Source organism: Petaurus breviceps, unplaced genomic scaffold (genome assembly GCF_028583685.1).
Source record: "Petaurus breviceps papuanus isolate PSGF00001 unplaced genomic scaffold, PetGlider_PUasm1.0 90845, whole genome shotgun sequence".
NCBI lineage: Eukaryota > Metazoa > Chordata > Mammalia > Diprotodontia > Petauridae > Petaurus > Petaurus breviceps.
Genome location: NW_027187359.1, coordinates 21,470,123 through 21,493,473, shown reverse-complemented (window position 1 = coordinate 21,493,473; position 23,351 = coordinate 21,470,123). Strand labels below are relative to the sequence as shown.

The 23,351-nt window shown below is 37.0% G+C and overlaps 1 protein-coding gene across 3 annotated transcripts in view; it reads right to left on the bottom strand.

Annotated features, from left to right (window-relative positions):
- Window positions 1-23,351, bottom strand: part of CENPN (centromere protein N) — a 48,613-nt gene that overhangs the window by 10,648 nt on the left and 14,614 nt on the right. For all 3 annotated transcript variants that reach the window (XM_069072220.1, XM_069072222.1, XM_069072221.1), the window contains 3 exons: window positions 20,041-20,217; window positions 18,774-18,875; window positions 9,742-9,799 (listed from right to left, as the gene is read on the bottom strand). In XM_069072220.1, coding sequence (XP_068928321.1) covers window positions 9,742-9,799; window positions 18,774-18,875; window positions 20,041-20,217 — 337 coding nt within the window. The remainder of the gene's footprint in view (window positions 1-9,741; window positions 9,800-18,773; window positions 18,876-20,040; window positions 20,218-23,351) is intronic.

The window sequence follows — 23,351 nt, the reverse complement described above, 5'->3', positions numbered from 1 at the left end:
AAGGGCAGTTGGGGTTAAGTGACTTGCCCAAGGTCACACGGCTAGTAAATATTAAGTGTCTAAGGCCAAATTTAAACTCAGGTCCTCCTGACTCCAGGGCTGGTGTTCTATTCACTGCACCATCTAGCCGCCCCATCTCCCAACTCTCGAACCTAATTGTAATGATAGATCTTTAGAGTTAAATTCAAAATAAGGAAGAATTTTCTATTATTTATGGCTGTCCAAAAATGGGTAAGCACAAGAAGTGTGTTCCTCATCACATCAAGCAACAGAGGCAACCATTAGTGATGTTGAAGAGACACTGGAAAGAGTCAATTCTGATAGTTATTTTTTTAAACAACACACTGGGTTTCCTTGTTAGGGAATAAGTTTTCTATCAAAAATCTGTATAAAACTTAAGATTGTCTCATTAAGAATATTCCGGTACTTTAAAGGAAGACAAATTATTTACATATGGAAAATAATTCAATGAGGGAGGCCTATACATCCACTCAAACTGACACAGAAATGATGGGTTTTCTGCTTTCATTTATGAACTGCTATGCCAGAAGCATGTATGGATTATTTAGTCTCAAATTCAAACTGAATCTGGATGCCTTGATTTCATTATTTGAAGGATGAGGAAAAGTTTGAAGTGTCTTTGATTTACATACATTCCATTTTATTTCAACATTTAAGTTTGATTAATGAATTCTACTTTAAGAATCTGTAGGAGAAGGTACAGGCAGCTAGAAAAGGGCTTGAATCAGCTAAGGAGAGAGAATGGTGTAGGTGATTTGTAGGAGTTTGAGCTAGTGAAATAGGCCAGAGGATGAATTTTGGTTAGAAATTTGAAGAAACAGAGGGAAATTTGAAGAACGATCTCTAGACCCAGATCTAAGTCCATATTCTATTTCTAGGTTGTGAGAGAAGCAAAATCAAGGACAATAAATTAAGGAGGATTAAAAAAGAGCAGAATAGACTCTGAAAAGGTAAACTCAAGAGATAAATTGAATATAGCGGTCAAGACAATGCAAAGCAAATAAAAGGCAAATGGGAGAGGGATAAACAAATGAATACAATGGATTAGTGAGTGGGGCAAATTGATGAAACAGGCAGAAGACTGATTAGTTCAAGTCAAAAGAGGAGGTAGATGGAGCAGGGAAATTGTTGAGGCTAAAGAAAAGTGAGTGAGATTTTCAAATTGTTAAGAGATCAGAATTGACTGTAAGGGTTTTAACCAGATATAGGGTTGAAGTGTAAATACCCACAAATAAAGTTGTTGTTTTTTAAAAATAGCCGAAATCAACCATTTTAGAGAGTACATGAAAATATGCACTGACCTGCATTAAGTGTGCAATTAAATGATCATACTTCTGCCACTGCCAAACGACTGTTACGTGTTCCAAGTATAGCCTCATCTCTCTCAGAGAAAAGAAAGGAGCTCAAAGACCACATCTCCACAATCCCAAATTGTTAGGAAGAATGAAGTATTCAAGAAGAAACAGGAGAGGTTTTAATGGGGAAAGAAGAATGTCAGATGGAAGGAGGGAAGACGAGGCTTGACAGGATATTGGAAGGTGGAAATGGGTCACAAAGAAGAATAAGGAGCTATTTAGCTACAGCTTTAAAAAATATTTGAGGCTTTTCCTAAAGAGAAGGATGCTGGATTCTCTGAAGAGGAAGGTGCTTTCTTCCAAGAAATGATAAAGTAGAAGCTATCAGGTGGTGAAGTAGATAAATGGAGGGAGTCAAGAAGACCTGAGTTCAAATTTAGCCTCAGACACTTATAAGCTTTGTGACCCTAGGCATTTAACTGCTGCCTGCCTCAGTTTTCTCAACTGTAAAATGGGGATGAATGGAATAAAAGTAAAAACTTCTCAGGTAACATTCCAGAAATCTGAACAGAATTGTTATAAAGTACCAGACTTAGCAAACCTGGGTTGGGAGCTTGGGACCCTTGCCTTACTTCCCTGGTCATAAGTTGAAGTTTTTGCTGAGCTTAGGAGGGGAAAGCACAGACCCTGCAAATTTAAACACAGGCCCAAATGTTCCAGACTTGTTTCCACTGACCACCATCTGACCTGTACAAATATAAAATTGGAAATCTTGTTGCAGGACTCCGGGCAGGTCACCATGTCCTAAAATCCCTATGATTCATAAAATACTGTCTGCTTTCATATCTATATTGATATTGTTAGAACATTTATCTTCTGCTTTCATATCTAAGTTGATATTGATGACAGATTTTGTCTGTTTTCATGTCCACTAGACATGTACCTTCTGCTTTTTGATATTATTGACATTTCATCTGCAAGGCCAGCAAATTTTTTCGGTTAAGATTGTGTACCTCAATTCCTAATTAACAGGAACAGGACAGAACAAGGGAGGGGGGAAAAAAGGGGTGGCCTTTTGGGTATAAACCAAGCTTTGCATTTTGTATTTTGCCTCTCCTACCAGACTGCCTCTAGTAGCAAGACCGCCCTTCTTGCAAGAAGAAATAATTAAATAAATCCTTCCTGGATCTACTTGGACATATCTTTGCTTATTTTACTTTGGGCAAGGGTCGTCTTGTCTCACACAGGGATAATAATGGCACCCACCTCCCAGGGTTGTTGGGAGGATAAAATAAGACAATATTTGTAAAATACTTTGTAAAACTTAAGACAATATATAAATGCTAGCTTTTTGTTGTGTGCGGTTGTTTCAATTGTGTCTGACTCTTCATGACATTTGGGGTTTTCTGGGCAAAAATACTGGAGTGATTTGCAATTTCCTTCTCCAGCTCTATTAAGACATCTGCTGGAGCACACTGAGAAAATAAAGCAATCATTAACCTCTTGAATTACCTTAGTGATTATTTCATCCTTCAAAGGTAGAAGGACCAACAAAGGGAAATTTTATTTTGATCTGATTCTTACTAACAGGGAGGAACTGGTGGTTGGGGTAGAAAAGATGGGTATCTTGGGGGAAAGTGATCACTTCCTCCAAGAATTTGTGAAAGAGAAGGGGAAAAAAAATCTGGACACAGTCTAACACAAATCCTACATTTTAGTGGATTTTCGTTGAGATTTTAGTTTCCAGAGGTAATATGACATGGAAACATAAGATTTTTTGAAAACCTCCTTTTAGTTCAACTGAAAATAGGAAGAAAAAATATTTCCCCAGTCTAAAATACTTTCCCTACATTAGGAAAGTGTGTAAAAAGATTAAGAACAAAAGCTCAGTTCTAAGAAAATGGATTAAGCCTGGTAACTAAATTTAGAAGGAAAAAAATAAGTATATTTTCCAGTTAAGATCCCTGTCTTCCTTACCTCAAGAAATGACTGACAGTCATATGACCCACCCATGAGCAGGGCTCTCTTTTCCATTCAGGCACTACTTTCCATTTATAAGGGATTAAATTGTTGTTCTTCAAGTTTTAGTATATTAAGTGACTACCATTTTTAGATGAGGATTTTACTTTGATTAACACTAAACTATATTTTAATATATTGTGACCTTTTTATTGAATCTTTAATTGCCTCAAATTACTAGGTGGTACAGTGCCCAGCCTGGAATCAGAAAGATTATCTTTGTGAGTTCAAATACGGCCTCAGACACTTATTAACTGTGTGATCCCAGGCAAGTCACTAAACTGTGTTTGTCTGTTTCCTTATTTGTAAAATGGGCTGGAAAAGGAAACGGCAAACTTCTCCAGTATCTTTGCCAAGAAAACCCCAAATAGGGTCATGAAGAGCCAGAAATAAACAAAAAAAAACAACAACAGAGAAATATCTGAGGGGGGGGGGGAGGGAGGAACGGAAGGGAACTGTCAATTTGGACATTCTGTAAAGTAGAAGTGCTTGATTTTAGATTAATGTTAAATTATTAAAAATTGTTTCTGGAAGAGTTGTGTCTAAAATGCACAGTATTCATATTTTTTCCCCAACACTAGATTAGACATTAGATCCCATGGACTAAAATATAATAGGGGAAGTTAAGTCTAGGAGGAATGGGAGATTTTCAAGAATGAAATCCTGAAGATAGAAGGGAAATAATTTCAATAATGAGGTAAAGTAAAATTTGTCTCAGATAACAGAGGATGAAAATTAGAGTGTGGCACAGTCCAATAAAAACAGTATATGGAATGCTATAGCTCAGAATAAGCTGAAACTTGACAGGAAAGCTAGAAAGACCACAAACATACAGTTTTTGGTTTATTTTTGTTTTAGCTATATTAAGAGAAAAAAGAGGGATCAGAGAAAGGACAGGACTCTTGCTTAGAGTAGCCTTAAGATAAGGCAAAAGTGGGGCAGAGTCAAGATGGAGGAGTAGAAACAAGACTTTGGCTGGCTCCCGATCCCACCTCCTCCAATTCATGTAAAAAATGACTCTAAGCAAATGTTGGAGCTACAGAACTCACAAAATGACACAGAGAAGCTAACCTCCTGCTAAAGACAGTCCAGCAGGCCAGCAGAAAGAGGCCAGCGCAGCAAGCTGAGCCCAACCTCCCAACCCCCACCCCCCCCCCCCCCAGTCCTAGGTTTTAGCTTTAGGGCAGCCACAACCAGCTGCCTGGAGGGACTTCAGAACGCCAGCAGCTGTGGCTGTTTCCAGAATTATCAACCCATAGATGCTAAGAACAAAATGAGAGGTCAGTGCAGTGTGGACTTTGGGACCTGGGAGTTCAGGAGTACAGTCCAGCCTTTGTGCCCCAGGGCGAGCAGCCACTGCCACATGGCTGCTTCAAAGCTCCACGCTTGCAGACTGTAGGGGAACCAAGCATCCAGTCTGATGGGTAACTGCTCTTGCTTTAACCTGCTTGGATCTGGATCACTGTCTGGGGTAGAGGTCCTGGGGTGCATGACCAGTGTGCCAAAGTGTATGGATGGGGCATGAAACAGAAGGAAGATAATGAAGTCAGAACTCCTGCAGCAAAAGAATAAGCTGCTTATAAGCCATAGAGGAGCTTAAGAAGGATTTTGAAAACCAAATAAGAGTAGAGGAGGAAAAATTGGGAAGAGAAATGAGAACGATGCAAGAAAATTATGAAGAGAGTGAACAACCTGACTGAAGGAAATAACACCTTAAAAATAGACTAACTCAAATGGCAAAAGAAGCTTAAAAAGGCAATGAGGAAAAGAATGCCTTAAAAAGCCGAATTTGCCAGATGGAAAAAGAATCTCAAAAGCTCACTGAAGAGAATCATTCCTTCAGAATTAGATTGGAGCAAATGGAAGCTAGTGACTTTATGAGAAATCAAGATACTATTAAACAGATCCAAACAAATGAAAAAATAGAAGGCAAAGTGAAATTATCTCACTGGAAAAATCACTGACCTGGAAAATAGATCCAGGAGAGATAATTTTAAAATTATTGGACTACCTGAAAGCCATGATCAAAAAAAGAATCTAGAAATCATCCTTCAAGAAATTCTCAAGGAAAATTGCCCTGATGTTTTAGAACCAGAGAGCAAAATAGAGGTTGAAAGAATCTACTGATCACCTCCTGAAAGAGATCCCAAAAAGAAAACTCCTAGGAATATTATAGCCAGGTTCTGGAGTTTCCAGATAAAGGAGAAAATATTACAAGAAGCCAGGAAGAAACAATTTGAATATTATGGAAACAAAATCAGAATAACACAGGATCTGGCAGCTTCTACACTGAGGGACTGGAGGGCTTGGAATATGATATTCCAGAGGTCAGAGGAGCTGGGATTAAAACCAAGAATCAATCACCTACCCAGCAAAACTGAGTATCATGTTTCAGGGGAAAATATGGTCATTCAATGGAATAGAGGACTTTCAAGCATTCTTGATGAAAAAAAAAGTTTGAATAGAAAATTTGACATTCAAACACAAGAAGCAAGAGAAGCATGAGAAGCATGAGAAGGTAAACAGGGAAAAGAAATCATAAGGAACTTATCAAAGTTGAACTACTTACAACATTCCTCCATGGAAAAACAAGAATTGTAACACGAAAGTTTTCTCAGTATGAGAGTAGTTGAAGGGAATAGAAATGTATATATATGTATGTGTGTATGTATGTATATATATGTGTATACATATATATGTCTATATAGGAGAGTATATGGGCGTATGAATACATATGTGAGTGTGTGTATATATGTGTACAGGTATACATAGACAGAGAGGGCAAAGGACCAATTGACTTGGAAGGGATGATACTTAAAAGGTGAAATTAAGAGATGAGAGAGGAATATAATGAGAGGAGATGGGGAGAGAAAGAATGGGGTAAATTATCTCATATAGAAGAGGCAAGGGAAAACTGTTACAATGGAGGGGAAGAACAAGAAGGTAAAAGGGAATGAGTCAACCTTATTCTCATTGAACTTGGCTTAGGGAGGGAATGACATACACACTAAATAGGGTATCTCACCCTACAGGAGAGTAGGGGGGAACAGGATGAGAGGGGGGGATGATGGAAGGGAGGGCAGGCTGGGGGGGGAAGGAAGTTGGAAGCACCCACTTTTGAAACGGGACAGGATCAAAATAGAGAACAGAATTAGTGGGGGGTGGCATAGGATGAAGGGAAATATAGTCAGTCTTTCACAATATATCCACTATGAAAATGTTTTGCATAGCTGTACATGTACAACCTATATTGAATTGCTTATCTTCCCAGTAAAGGTAGGTGACAAGGGAGGTAGGGAAAGAATCTAGAATGCAAAGGTTTAAAATATATTATTATTATTTTACACGTAACTGGGAAATAAGATATACAGGCACTGGGGCATAGAGATCTACAGTACCCTACTGGAAAGTTGGAGGTTGGATGGGGAAAGATAAGGGAAAGAGCAGATTGGGGGAGGGGATATGCAGTGGGATCACTGTTTTGGGGTGGTGGGTAGGGGAAAAATGGGGAGAAAATTTGTAAATCAAAATCTTGTGGAAATGAATGATGTAAACTAAAAAATAATTTAAAAAAGAGAAAAAAGGTAAGGCAAAAGTAAGAGAGTATTTGGTTGCCTTTGATTAATTCAAATCACCATGGAGGAGCTAGATGGCACAGTGAATAATAAGAGTGCTAGGGCCTGGAGTTAGGAAGACTCATCTGTTTGCCTCAGTTTCCTCATCTGTAAAATGAGCTGGAAAAGGAAATGTCAAACCATTCCACTGCCAAGAAAACCCTAAATGATGTCAAGAAGAGTTGGACACAACTTACAAAAAAAAGTCAAATCACCCGGCCCAGTTAACTATAGCCAATTCTGCTGTAATAGTAACTCACAGTAACTCTAGTAACTCACAGTAACTCATGGGCAATAGCCTTTCCCATACCCACTTTCACAGGCAAACTTCAGATCTTTTTCAAGGTAAAGTGCCATTTATTGTATATCTTCTGGCACAGTGGGAGCTAAGAGTGGAGAAGGATATTCGCTCCCCACCCCCCTACCCTACCTGCTCCAGTAATCAGAGTCAGTTTTGCAACTTAGGTTCAGTAAGGACCAGGGTTGCAGACATTGCCATTATTTAATTAGAATATTTATGTATTTCTTAGCCATTTAGCTTGCATAAAATAATTTTATTAGGTTCTTATTTTTTTAATGTGTCACAGATGAAGTATTTAAATGCTGTGACATTAATACCATTTATCACAGAAACCCTATGGTTTTTATTTCAAAATTTTAAATACTAAGTTGAGTTTTAGGAAGACATCACCTTATAGCAGAACTGACTGTATCCTCCTCCAGTACTAAAAGAAATGGCTGATGTGACAACTGAATCAGTCAGTGACACTTGGAAGATCATGGAAAATAAGAAAGATACTGCAAGGGGCAGCTAGGTGACTCAGTAAATAGAGCACCAGCCCTGAAGTCAAGAAGACCTGAGTTCAAATCCAGCCTCAGGCACTTAACACACTTACTAGCCATGTGACTTTGGGCAAGTCACTTAATCCCAATTGCCCTCCAAAAAAAAAAAAAAAGCAAAGAAAGATACAAGATTGAAGAAAGTCAAATGATGTTCCAGTTTTCAAAAAGAGGATATAACAGAGTATGCAAATTACAGGCCAGTGAGTGAGCTTAATGGTTCATTAAAAAAAGATGGTTGGGGGGCGGCCAGGTGGCTCAGCGAGTAAGAGCACCAACTACAGTTGACCTGGGGATCAAATCTAGGCTCAGATACTTAGCACCACACCCAGAAATAACTGGCCGTGTAACCTTGAGCAAGTTACTTAACCCCGATTGCTTAAAAAAAAAAAAAAGATGGTTGGTTGATATCTAGAACAGGAAACAACGATCACAAAGGCCCAGTACAGCTTCATCAAAAACAGGTTATGCCAAATAAACCTCATTTCCTTTTACAAAACTAGTTAATGAAGAGAATGTTGTAGATCTAATTTACCTAGGCTTTAAGGAAGCATGTGCATTCTTGTGCCATTCTTGTGGAGAAGATGGATTAGACAATAACAAAAGCATATGGATCCAGAATGACTGGAAGGCCAGACTCAAAGAGTAGTTGGATTTCAGTGTCAGCATGGCAGGAAGTATCCCGTGGAGTACTTGCTGCTGTGTCATATAACATTTTATCAGTGACTTAGGTAAAAACATAGTTCTTTCTAAAATCAAAATTGGAGATGAAACAAAGCTTTACAGGATAGCTAGAACTCACTGGAAGATCCAAAAGGAACTTGACAGATTAGAGTTTTGAGCTAAATATAGTAAGATGAAATATAAATGACGATGGAAGATAAATGTAATCTTATACTTGGGCTAAAAAAACTCACAAGATGGACAGATAGCAGTTCTTCTGAAAAAGATCTGAGGGGCTTACTGGGCTTAATACGAAACAATACTGTGTAAACTGTGAGCTCCTTGAGGGCAAAGATTGGTTTTTGTTTTTTTTTTCTTTTCTTTTTCGGCCTTAATTTGTATCTTAAGTACTTGGCATTTTGCCTGGCATATAGCAGGTGCTGAATAAATACTGCTTGACTGATGTGGTAACCAAAAAAAGTTGGTATGATCTTTGGCCATATTAAGAAAGGTACAAAAGTTGCCAGGGATAGGGCAGTATTAGTTCCACTGTACTCTGTTCTTGTTAGACCTTATCTGGAAGACTGTGTTCAAGTGTGGGAACCATGTTTAAGAAAGATGTCGGTAAGGTGGAGAGTGTACAGTGGAAGGCAACCAGGAAAGTGAAGGGCTTTAAGTTCATGGTATATAAAAAGAGCTTGAAGGAAGTTGGCATGTTTTGAATGGAGAAGAGAAGACTTGGAGGAAACTTGATAGGTGTCTTTAAGTACTGAAAGGGTTATAATGTGCAGGAAAGATTAGACTTTTGTTTGGCAATAGAGGGCAGCACAAGGGATAGTAGATAGAAGTTACAAAGAAACCAATTTAGGCTTAATGTCAGGAAAAATTTCCTCACAATTTGAGCTGTCCCAAGGTGGAACAGGCTATCCTATTCTCCCTCCTGAGAGATCTTCAAGCAAAGGCTGGATGACCAATAATTGTCAGATATGCTATAGTAGGGATCCTTTTTATATAGAGGCTGGACTAGTTGGTTGTTCAAGTCCCTTCCATCTCTTGAATTCTGTGAAAACAAGATTCTGACAAATTCTGTTGGGAGAGCTATGGACAGCAAAGATTTAATTTTTATCATTCTGAGAACACTGCCCACGAAGTATGTTCACAAATTATACTTAACCAAGATCTCCTAATACATTATCTTAATTAATAAGATAAAACATATTAATAGAAACTTAAAAAGTAATGAAACATAACCAAAATTTATTATGAAGAGAAAAAATTAAACCAGTTACCTATTTCAGCCTCAGAGTTTCCTTCCTCTAAAGGTGTAAGGTAGTAAGTTTGAAAATCCTAGAGAAAGAAATTTAATATTAGAGCTTCTGTTTCTGAAAATAATGTTTCTATTTCTGAAAATAACATTCTAATTCACCTGACAAGAGGAAATTATCAGAACTTTCCAATTCTCCCATCAAAAAAGATTTCATTTTGTTTTATTTTTTTCAGTGTATTTTTATGACTATGTACCTCCCTCAAAATCCAAGAGCAAACAAACAAACAAAACAAAACAAAAATTCCCCAGATTTAAAGCTTTTAATGTCAGCTGTATCATCTGGCAAAACAAATTTCCATGTTAACAACGTCCAAAAATATATGTCTTTCCACATTTTAACTTTGCCACCTTTCTATATGGAGGGGAGCAGCATGTTTCATCCTCATTCTTTCAAATTTGGAACATCATTGTGCTGATCAGAATTCTAAAGTCTTTCAAAGTTGTTTTTTTTAATTTAATGTTATATATAGATTATTCTCCTAGTTCTGCTTGCTTCAATCTGCATCAGTTATAGGAGTCCTCCCCATTTTTATTAAAATTGTCCATTTCATCATTTTTTATGGCACAATATACGCCATTCCATTCACATAACACAATTTGTTTAGTCATTCCTGGGAGTGCAGGAGGGCAAGAGGGAGGGAAGGAAAAGGAACAGAGGGAATGGAGGATAGAGAAAGGAAGGAAGAAAGGAAGAGAGGGAAGGAAGGAAGCATTTATTAAGCACCTTCCATGTGCCAGGTACTAAATGTTAAATGCATTTAAATTTGCTAAATACTTTAAAAATACTACCTCAATTAATTCTCACAACAACCCTGGGAGGTATGTGCTGGTTATTAATATCTCCATTTTACAGATAGGAAATTGAGGTGAAAGCAAGTGACTTTTCCACAGTCACACAATTAGTAAGCATTTGAGACTCAGATCTTCCTGACCCCAGGCCCAACACATGGGCAGCTGGGTAACTTTCTGGGTATAGTTCCAAATTGCTTTCTAGAATGTCTAGACCAATTCATAAACTCTACCAATGGTACATGCTATTGTACCTGGTTTTCTACAATCCCTACAACATTTGCCACTTTCATTTTTTGTCATCTTTGCCACTTGTAAAGTAGAACTTCAAAGTTGCTTTAATTTTCATTTCTCTAATTATTAGTGATTTAGAGCATTTTTTTCATTATGATTGCTGATAACTTACATTTCCTCCCTTGAAAACTGTCTGTTCATACCCCTTGCCCATTTATCTACTGGAGACTGGCTCTTAACCTTATCTCCTTACATATTTTGGATATAAGAACTATATCAGAGAAACTTTTTGCAAAGATTTTTGCAAGACATCTCTTTACCTTCTAATTTATACTGTTGGATTTACTTATCCTGAGTAACCAAAATGTCCACTTCATCTTATGATGCTCCTATAATTTGTTTAGTCATTAACTCTTCTCATGTCCATAAATCAAAAAGGTTAATTTCTTCTTTGTTTCTCTAATTTGTTTGTGATGTGACTTTTTATAACTAGGCTACATATACATTTGAAGCTTGTTTTGGTGTATGGTGCGAAATGTTGTTCTAAACCTAATTTCTGTCACATTACTGTCTAGTTTTTCTCTAGTCATTTTTGTCAAATAGTCAGTCCTTTCCCCAGTAACTGGGGTCACTGGGTTTATCAAACACTTTGCTTCTGCATGTTGGGTATATTATGTATGCTATGAATCAACTTCTCCATTTCTTACCCAGCAACATATTACTTTGAAGTCTGCAGTTTTCTTGCAGAATTTGAGATATGGTACTGCTAGGACCCTTGCCTTCCTACTTTAAAAAAAAAAATTAATTTCCTTGATATTCTTGATGTTTTGTTCCTCCTGATGAATTTTTTTATTATGTTTTCTAGCTCTACAAAGTGATCCTGTGGTAGTATGCTTGCTAAGGCATTGAACAACTAAATTAATTTAAGTAGAAATGCCATTTCTAGATTGGTTTAACCTACCCATGAACAACGAATGTTTGTTTCTCCAGTTACTGAAGTCTATATTTCTTTAATGATATGGATTCATATAGTTTTGGGGTGAATCTTGTTAGATATAATCCCAAATATGTTATAGTTTCACTAGTTATTTTCAATGAAATTTTTCTTTCTAGCTCTCCTATAGGGTTGTGTTGATTATATATACAGGAATAGTGATGATTTATTTATGTGGCTCTATCAGCATACTTTGCTTACGTTATTATTTCAGTTAATTTTAGAGAACTTTTGGGGTTCCTTAAGCACACCATCATTATTATTAGCAAAAGCAATAATTTTGCTTATGCTCATTCCTTTAATTTCTTTTTTTTTATTGTTACAGCTAAGCATTTCTAGCACCATTTTAAACAGTAGTAAAGATAATGGCCATCCTTGTTCTACTCTTGCTCTTACTAGAAAGGCCTATAACTTCTGCATTACATATAACATTTGCTCTTGGAATAAGATATAAATTATTTACTATATTAGGGAAAGGTTCATTTATTTCTGTGATTTCTAGAGTTATTAATAGAAAGAAATACTGAATTTTATAAAAAGCTTTTACAGCATATATTGATATAATCAAATGGTTTGTATTTTTTTTTTTATTTTAACATAGTTTACTATGTTTCTAGCATTCCTTATGTTGAACCAAACCCAACATTTCTGGTGAAAACCCAACCTGGTCATAATTTGTAATCATTCCAGTTTGTTATTATAACTTGCTAATATTTTATTTAAAATATCTGCATCAATGTTCATTAGGCATACTGGTCTACAGTTTTCTTTCTCAGGTTTTTCTCTCCATGGTTTAGGTAACAGGGCAATATTTGTAGAAAGAGATGGATCCCTTCTTTTGTTATTATTTTAAACCACTCATGTAGTCCTGGAATGAATTGTTCTTTGAAAGTTTGATATTATTCACTTGTAAATCCATCTAATGCTTGACTTTGTCTTTTTTTAAATCTGCGCCACCTAGATGCCCTTTATTTCATTTTCGATAGAAATAATTTAGATTCTCTCATTTTAAAATCAGGTTAGGTAATTAATTGCTTATCTACTCTATTAAGTTTTACTAAAGTAGCTATTAGTTTTATTTTTCAATTCAGTGTTCTTTTTTAGCTTTCAATTGTATTAATCTACTTTTTAAAATGTTTGCTTTATTACTTAGTTTGGGATTTTCAATTTATTACTGAAGTTTTTTAAATTGCATGTCAAAGTGATTGATTTGTTCCTTCTATTTTGTTGATGAAAGTACTTAGAGAATTAAACTTTCCTCTTAGAACTGTTTTAGCTGCATCCTATAAGTTTTGGTATGTATTCTCATTACTGTCATTTTTCTTGTTAAACTGTTTTATTGTTTCTGTAATTTGTTCCTGCCCCACTAATTCTTCAGAATTATGTTAACTAATCTCTAATTACTTTTAAGATCTTTAAGGGACCTTAATTTTACATAATTTTTGTTGCAGTATAATCAGAAAATACTGGAGAAGGAAAAGGCAAATAACTCCAGTATCTTTGTCAAAAAAACACCAAATGGTGTCACAGAGTCAGACATAACTGAAAAACAACAAAATCAGTAAATAACGTTTTTAGTATTTATATTTTCCTACATTTTTTTCTTGGTGAGGTCTTTATGTTCCAACACATGATAAATTTTTGTAAAAGTATCATATACATCTGAGTTGAATTTAAGTTCCTTCCTATTCCCATTCAATAATAGCCAGAGACACATTTTTAATTTTCCTGAAGTTCTATTCAGACCCTTAATTTCATTCTTGTCTATCTTTTGGTTAAATTTCTCTAGGTCTGAAAGGGGTACATAAATTCTTCTATATTATAGTTTTACTGTATATTTCTCCTTCCAATATGATTAGTTTTTCCTTTAAGTATTTAGATGTTTTATTTGGTACATATATACACATATATATGTGTATTATATACATATATATAGTAGTAACACTGATTCATTATTTATGGTACCTTCAAGTATAATATTATTTTCCTGTTATCTTTTTATTTTATTACTGTAGCTTTATCTAAAATCATGATTGCTATTTGATTTTTTTAGTTCAGCTGAAGCATAAAATATTTTAACTCTATATGAATCTTTGTGTTTCAAGCATTTCTTGCAAGCAACATATTATCAAATTTTGCTTTCTATTTTCATGTTGCTATTCTTTTCCATCTTATGGGTAAATTAATTCCAGTCACAACACAAGTTATGATTGTTAATTATGTTCTTTCCCTTCATCCCATCCTCTTGTAATTTTCCCTTTTTGCTCCCATAGCCCTCTTTCACACATAAGAATGTGGTAGAAGAGAGGGAATCTGCCTAACATTTGTGATATAATAATGAAACATCCTGTTTTCTCTGCTTAGTTTTTATCTTTACCCCAACCCTGACTACAGGTTTTGTTTTTTTTTTTACCAATTCTTCCTTTCCTTTTAATTCTCCTTTCATTCTTCCCTCCAACATTTGAGTTTATTTTACTTATAACTACTCCATTAACTATCCTGTCTTCCTTAAGCCCTTTTCTACCCTTTCTTTGTTCTTGTCTATTTATCTTTTGAGTAATGTATTTCTATACCAAAAAGTGTGTATGTGTCTGTAATTGTGTTCAATCTTTCTTTTTTCGCTTTTTGGAGGGGGGAGGGCAGGGCAATTGGGGTTAAGTGACTTGCCCAAGGTCACACGGCTAGTAAGTGTTAAATGTCGAGGCTGGATTTGAACTCAGGTTCTCCTGATGCTAGGGCCAATGCTCTATTCACTGCCCCACCTAGCCGCCCCTGTTCAATCTTTCTTTATTCAGTTCAGAAGAAAGTAAGATGCAAGGAATGCCAGTTTCCCCCATCAATATCTCTATGACCACACACTCATCATTTTATACATCTCTAGTATATGTAAGGGGCAGCTAGTTGGCACAGTGTCCAGAGTCAGGAAGACTCATCTTCATGAGTTCAAATCCAGCCTCAGACACTAGTGGTATGAACCTGGGAAAGTCACTTTATCTATCTGCCCCAATTTCCTTATCCCTGAAATGAGCTGGGGAAGGAAAATGGCAAACCACTCCAGTACCTCTGCTAAGAAAACCCCAAATGGGGCCAGGAAGAGTCAGACACAATTGAAATGACTAAACGTCAACAATTATATGCAAGATTTCCCTCCATCTCTCCCATTTTTTGTTTTTTTCATAAAACCATTAAAACAAAACAAAATCACTCATAATTTGTCATTTTGACCTTTCTCCATAAAACAAAAAGTTCTAAGAAGATATTTCTTTTCCCTTAGCAATATGTAAACGATTCATCACTACATATTCCCTTTCAATTAAACAGATATGTATATCTTCCTATGTTTCTCTTGCTACCTGCATTTCTATTTCAAATTGTCTACTCAGTTCTGACCTTTTCATCAGGAATGCTTGGAAATCCTCTATTCTACTAATGATCCATTTTTTTTCCCCTGTAGGTTCATATTTATTTTGCCAGAAAGGTTATCCTTGGTTGTATTCTTTATCTCTTGACTTTTGGAATAGCTTATTCCAAGCTCTCCTCTTCTTCAAAGGACAGCTGCTAATTCTTGTATAATCCTTATTGTGACTCCTTGGCACTTAAACTCCTTTTTCTGATTGCCTGCAGTATTTTTTCTTGAGACTGTGGATTTTGGCTATTATGTCTCTAGGAGTTTTTGTTTTAAAGTTTCTTTCTGGAGGTGACTACTGGTTTTTTTTTTTCTCTTTTCACTTTGTCTTCTGGTTCTAAGAGTTCCAGGAAGTTTTCATTTAAGAAAATTTCCTGAAATAAGGTATGTAGGTTTATTTTCTGATTATACTTTTAAAAGTTTGATAATTTTTAGATTGTCATTTCCTGACCTGTTTTCCATGTCAGTTTGCTTTTGATATTATACTTCTTAGATTTTGTTCTCTTTCTTTTCTCCCAGCATTGACCCACAAACCACCAGCCCAGTCCCTCAAGTGTGACCCTTTGACTAAAACCCAAACTTTAAAACTTTGTTTTGCAAAGTTTGGATTTCAGTCAAAGGGCTGCACTTGAGGATCTAGAGGGCCACATGTGGCCTCGATGCCGCAGGCTCCCCACCCCTGTTCTAGACAAATCAAACCACCACTACTTTGACCACCATCTTCTCTCAAACCTTATCAGAGATAGTCCAGGACCCTGAACCTAAAAGTTTTGGAAATAGTGATGCTTCCAGATCACTGCCTTCAACTATCATTTTAGGAAGCAACTGTAGTGGAGATGCAGTCCGATAACTCTACCTGCAGGTGCTACAACCACATCTATTGAAGACCCAGAAAAGAAAGTTCTTGTCATTAAAATCCTTGGTACTGTAAAATGGTACAGCATCAGGAACTGACATATTTTTTATCATGGAAGTGGTGTAAAGAAGAATCATTAATATCTGCTTTGCCACTATATCCCAACAAACATGGAACCTTTCCATCTGAATTATAGCTGAAACCTTTCATATGTGTTGTCTCCACTATCAAAATGTGAAATCTTTTAGATCAAAGACTGTCTTACTTTTCCACATGAACTCCCAGCATTTCGTAAGGCATTTTGCACATAGTAAATACTTAATGCTTCATTTATTCATTAATTCTTTTGGTCTTATTTTGATATTTCATATTTTCTTATTGAATCACTATTTTCTGACTGGCATACTCTAATTTTATTTTTTTAAAGCAATTGGGGTTAAGTAACTTGCTCAAGGTTACACGGCCAGTTATTTCTGGGTGTGGTGCTGAGTATCTGAGCCCGGATTTGATCCAGGTCATCCCGACACTGGAGCCGGTGCTCTTACTTGCTGAGCCACCTGGCCGCCCTGGCATACTCTAATCTTCAAGGAATTCAATTTTTTAGTGTATTCTGTTCTAAGGGTCCCTTGCCATTCTTTCCTCCCTAGCCTTTCTATTTTGTATCTCTTAATTTCCTCCAGGTACTGCTGAAGTCTCTGTAGCCAGGGCATTTTTTTTCTCTGAGGTTTCACCTAAACTTGTTGCTTTTCCCTTTGAGTTTACCTCATGGGCATTTCTCAAACCAAGGTATTCTTCATAATGTTTGGAGCTTTCCTTGGATTGCTCATGGTGGGGGTGAAAGTGTTGGGGGAGGGAGGGAGGGTCAAGGTATGCTGACCTAGAGTCAGCATACTGTCTGGTCCTGAGTACAGTAGGTCAGACTAGGCCTCCTTTGAAGTACTCTGGGGCTGTTTGAGTGCTGGGTACTACCTAGCAAGGGAAGAGTGGGAAGACCCTCTGATCACAGTATTCTAGGGCTCAATTTGTTGTAGTTTTTGCCTTTGGTCCTTCCTTTTGCTGCTGGGCTTAGAAGATACTGCTATCCTGGGTTCCCACCACACACTTCAGAGGCTACAGTAGGGCCTGGATATTGCCTAAGGCCTTTCTATTTATCATAGCTTGGCTAAGGCCCCAAGTGCCACACTGGACCTTGCCTAGAAAACCCTGAAAACTACTCTCTCCTCTGAGAACTGTTAAGACTGAGCTGGCCTCAGGCTCTTTTTATCTTATAGTTCAGAATGATGCGCTGGATTCTCCCTAGAACCAGGGAGATTAAGGCAGCTCCTGAGCTAGGTTCAGGTAGCCAAGCAGGGGCTTAGAATCAGGGGATCCTTTGTGAAATTTGGATTCAGTCAAAGGGCTATGCTTGAGGACCTAGAGGGTCACAAGTGGCCTTGAGGCTGCAGGTTCCTCACCCTTGGTAGATGCTGTGTGGCTCAAGCAAGTAATGCCAGAACTGCTCCAAAGACTCCAAGGATTCTCTGCCTTTTTGTTCTTGACTTGCCCCAGTTTATCTATTCCAGAATCTGAGGATTCAAGGTTTGGGTGAGGGAATCTATAGGTGATTCTTTCTATTTCTTAGCAGAGTAAAATCCTCTTTATTTGGGAATCTGGGATCTTCTTTATCCTAGCCCTCTGTTATGGCCATCTTCCTACAATCTTCAAAAGAGATTTCAAAGGAGATCTTTTTAGAAGGGAAAATACCCCATATTTTTAACTCCCTAATGCTGGTTCCTATGGATGAAATGTTGGTTTTTTGATATCATTGAAATGACACTGGATATGGAGTTAGACAAGCTGGATTCAAATATCAGCTGTGCTACTATTTTTGTGACTTTGGGCAAATTACTTTATCTTGACAATCCTAAGTTTCTGCATTTTCAATATGCAGGTATTGGACTAATCTCTAAGGTTCCCTCAAGATATAAATCTTAAGATCCTTTTTGCTCCCTAATAATTAAAAAATAGTCATTTAACAAGCATTATTAAGTGCCTACTGTGTGCAAAAAACCTTGGGCACAATGTTACCACATATCCAAGGATTCATAGATAAGGAAAGCAGACCCACCACAGTCTCAATGTATTGATATACATTTGGCATTAAAAGATAAATTACAAACAATAGAGTTAGGTAATTCACGAGAGATTTTTCCCCTCATAATTAAATGGGAACAAAGTTCAATTAAATATTTTTGAAGAAGAAATAATTTTTAAAAATTCTACAATGCATCATCAAGTGACCTAGTTTATCCTACCAAAGAACATAGCACAAGAAACTGGACACAATAGTTTCTAAAAAGAACATGATTAATGCAAAAGCATGTAGGTCAAATGACTATGCTCACTTCTATGCTGTTAACACTTATAAGTAAAGAATTAATACAATCTAGTTAAAATAGCTTTTCTGTGGGTACTTCCCACATTCCACAAAATAGAACCTCTTTGATAGCTAATGATCAAATAAAATCAATCTCCGAATGCCCAGATAGTATTGAATGTTGGGAAACCATTTTGTTTACTTTCAAGTGACCTTACTAAAAGGCTATCTACTTCACTAGGTCAATATCACATAATGCAATCTGCTCTTGGAGAAGGTGAATTCTCCCACCTGCTAGGTTGTTTTTAATCAGGCCTGAAACAAGACTTAATTCTGAAGAAATATACTAAATGGCTCACCTGATTATACTTTTTAAAAACAATAGCCTTAAGAGAATCCAGATATTGGCTTCGGAGTTCCATTTGTTGAATCTTATGGTAACTGCCAGCAGTGATCAGTGCCTTGAGACGAAAATGAGCAAAACTATTATGATTGTTGTCCCCACTATGCTTACATTTGCCAAAGTAAATACGAAAGATTTTAAATAATAAATGTTTTCCACCAAAAAATGGAAAGCTTTGGAAAAATGTAACCTAAAATGAATGGCTTCTAAATGATTCCTATAACTAACTATAGCTATATAATTTGCCTAAAATCAATAGAATATGTTATAGCATTCTTTAATATTAAAAAAAACCAAATGGAGGGGGAGGAGAGAGGAAAGCGAAGGGTGCATAGTTTGGTATATATACTGGAAAAAGGAGTCAGAAAATCAGAGTTCAAGTTTGGACACTAATGATTGCTAGTTATATGAGCATGGACAAGTCACCTAAACTTTTTCAGCATATTTCCTTCTATACAAATAATAATATTTACACTACCTACCTCATAGGGTTTGTCAGAAAAGTATTTTATAAATCTTTATTAAAGCATTATAGAAATATAAACCACTGATTGCAAAGTTAATATTGGAAAATAGCTAATAAACATTCTTGTAGGCCATCAACTGACTGAAGTAGAACAAACATGTCTGACATCTGGAATAGTGATTTGTTTTATGATATCAGAAAGTAACCAAGTGTCCATTTCTAAGCTACTGTGTACAATACTTTCACCCCCAATTTAGGGAGGATGAAATTAGGAAACTATAGCAGAAATAAGTGTAAGTTCAAATAACCAGCACTTAAATGACAAGAATCACGAAGACCCTCTAGAAAAGTGAATTCAACAATAACTGTGATCCTTGCTAAAACATTGCCCTGCAAAGCCATATGCAAAACAGAGACTATAGTACTTGAACTGCTTATTTCTAGATAAAAATCTAAAGGAAGATTCTTGTGCTTATGATCACAATGCAGTAAAACTATAAAGGCTCATTTAGTATAACCTGAAATGGTAGAGCACAGGTGCTGGGAAGCAGTAGTGCTACAGGGCAGTCTGGTGGTATAGTCAAACCTGGAGAGGCTTCTGGGAGACAGAACAGGTGCTGAACAGTGGTTATGGCACAATTATCACTTGTCTGTAGTGAAGAAGAATCATTGGTTTCTCTAGCCATATACACAGCTGGTGTCACAGACCCTTAAGGAATGATGATGCAAATCTTTAGCTTGGCAAGATAGTCCATACCTGGCAGAGCTCTGAAATGTACTTCTTAATAAGGCCTTGAGCGATGAAGACAAAAGGAATTTGGGAATGATACACCACATAGGTAGTTTTGTACTGATTTGGTTTCATGTAAGGTGTTCCCCAGGCAATTCGAATCCATACTGCATTATCCTCACTGTCTCTGAAGCTGATATGCACCTTATTAAACAAAATTAAAATTATAATGCTTTATTAAATATAATTCAGTTTAAAGAGAAAGGAAATAAATTGTCTGGGACATGTTGATTTTCACATGTCTATGAGTTATCCAGGTAGAAATATCAAGCAAAGAGGAGATACAAGAATGGAGTTCAAGAAAGAGATGAATGTTGGAGCTTTTTAAGACTTGGGAGTCATTCCCGTGTAGTGATAGTTGAAGTTGATGAGATCATCAAAGAAGGAATACAGAGAAAAAGGAGAGAGCTAGGATGGAGCTCAAGGAACCCCGACTTCTCCAAGACATAAGAGGTCAGACACAGATGATAACATAGTCTTGTCCTCTCTTTTTTTGAAGAAACTAAATCCCAGATTTTACATTGCACTACCTTCAAACCAAACTGGCTTAATTACTATTTCCTGAAGACATTATATGATTTCCTGCATTCATGCTGTTGTATAAGCTGTCATCGATGCCTGAAATGCTTTCCCTCTTCACTTTCCATCTTAAAGAATCCCTGTCTTCATTTAACATTCAATTTGTATGCCAATTTCTATGGGAAGTCTTTGCTTACCCATAGTTATTAGGAGCTCTATTTTTTTTTTTAAAGCAATTGGGGTTAAGTAACTTGCCCAAGGTTACACAGCCAGTTTTTGTGTGTGGGTGTTAAGTATCTGAGGCCGGAACCAATTCTGGGTCCTCCTGACTCCAAGTCTGGCACTCTTACTCACTGTGCCACCTAACTGCCCCTAGAGCTCTCTTCTTATTCAAATTATCTGTTTTCCTATTTGTATTCCCCTGGAAGAATATAAGCCTCTTGAGAAGTGGGACTGTTTTTCATTTCTGTCCTTGTGCCCTCACTGTGAATTCTCCTAAAAACAAAGCATGTTCAGAGAAAGACATACAGGATTTACAAACCAATGGAGTCAAGGGCACAACAACTGGGAGAGAAAAAGCAAAGGCCTCTAGAAGGAAGTGGCACTTGATTATAAGCCTTGAGGAGAAGTAGGGTCCTTACCGGGACTTAATTGCCTAAGGTTACAGAAATAGTAAAATATAACAAGACAAGGATTTGCACCCAGGTTCTTCAACTTCAAATTTGATGCCTTTTTCACTTGTCCTAAAACACCAGAGGTACAGGATCATAGGATACAAAGCTGGGACATTACAGGCCATCTAACCCAACCTCCTCCTTTTACAAGATACAAAACTGAGACCTTGTGTGTCTACTGTGACTTGCCCATGGTCCTACAGGGAGTGTTAAGTTTGGAATTTAAATTCAATCCTACTGACTTCTGAGTCAAACCACCCTGCCTCCTCCCATTGCTCAAGAGTTAGAAGAATAAATTATAGTATTATTTTAAGAGCAAATGGCTTTTTAATGAGGTCTTTTTGGTAATTCAATAATTAAGCCCCAATCTGACTTTATAAAAAATTAAGTGTCAAAGCAAGGTTTCTGTATAATAGAAATGTATATTTTAAGTTATTCTCTGATCCTCAAGAAATACTAATTTTACAGAAATAACATACATGGCCACTAATTTTATGCTCCAAAAAGTTTATTTAAAACTAAAAGAAATTGTTATTTTTGTTTTATGGGAGAATTTGAACAAAGTTCAATATATAGCTGGGCATGGTGATCCACAACTGTAATCTCTGCTGGCTAGCTATAGCCTAACCAGATAGCATTTATATAGCACTTTAAGGTTTTCAGAGTGCTTTACAAATATTTTCTCATCTTACCCTCCCAACAACCCTATTATTATCCCTATTTTACAGATGAGGAATATGAGGCAAAGAGTGACTTGTCCAGGGTCACCCAGCTATTAAATGTCTGCGGACAGAGTTGAATCTAGGTCTTCCTGACTCCAGGCCCAGCATTCTATCCACCAAACCAGCAATCTGCTGAGCCAAGGTTGGTAGAATTCTCAAATCTGGGAGTTCTAAGCTGTCTAAAGCCTATAAGTAATCCACACTAAATCTGGCATTAAATGGCAAATCTCCAGGAGTAGGGACCACTGCCTGAGGAGGAATGGAGTGACCCTGGTTGGAATCAGCAGGTCAAAGCCATTGGTCTGATCACAAGTGGGATTCAGGCCTATGACTGCCCAATGTATTGCCATCCTGGGTGAGAGAGGGAGGCCCAGTCTCAAAAAAAATGTTTTATAGGTTTACCATAGATTACCACTTCCTCTGAATGAATCAGTTTCTACTGTGACTTAAAGAAGAAAAGAAAAAAAAATTAAGAATATTTTCAACTGCAAGACAAGTTTGGGCTATTGAGTTTTGAGGCAGCCAGGTGGCATAGCAGAAAACTGGAACTAGAATTAAGAAGACAGGAATTTAAATCCTACCTGAGACACTTCCTTAGTTGTGTGACACTGGGCAAGAAGAGGTTGGGTTAGATGACTGCTGAGGTCCTTTCTAATGCTCAAATTCTATGAAATTCTGAAATTTAACTACATGACTGCAGTTTCAAGCTCAGAGTTTTTCTCTGTAGGCAATCTGTGGAATAAATCAATTATTAATGTGCCTTCTGTTTTCAAAACTCCTAGACTATTTTCTTCTACTTAAAAATACAGATGTGAAAGAAAATTTGGCCTACAGTATGGTTTTCAAGCTATTAAATTTATTTTCTATGGGTAAGTAAGGGAATTTGAAGATCTTCCCTGCCCCTTTATAGGCCAAGGGAATCTGAAGATCTTTCCTGCCCCTAAATGGGCCTCAAGTGAAACCCAATAGGAGGGGGTTTACTGGGGGGGGTTATAATTAGGCAGTGGGTCATCCTGAAGAAGGGTATATGTACTCTGAGGTGAGGTTTTGCTTTGGGGCTCACTTATGGGAGGGGTTGTATGATTTGGCCAGATAAGACTCTGGGTAGCCACTGAAGCCCCTGGCTTTGAAAACCCAGATGTTGGTGTTTCTCTCTCTGGTAACTATGTATGTATGTAATGGTCAGAGAGCTAGAAGCCCTGTTTTGTTGGTCTGATGAACTGTCATTTTCTCTGTATTTTTTGTCTGCTTGTAATTTCTGTTTGTATTTTCTGAAGTTCAGGGTGCTGACTTTTTCCCCTGAACTAAGTGAATGATGAGAGAGAGAGAGAGAGAGAGAGAGAGAGAGAGAGAGAGAGAGAGA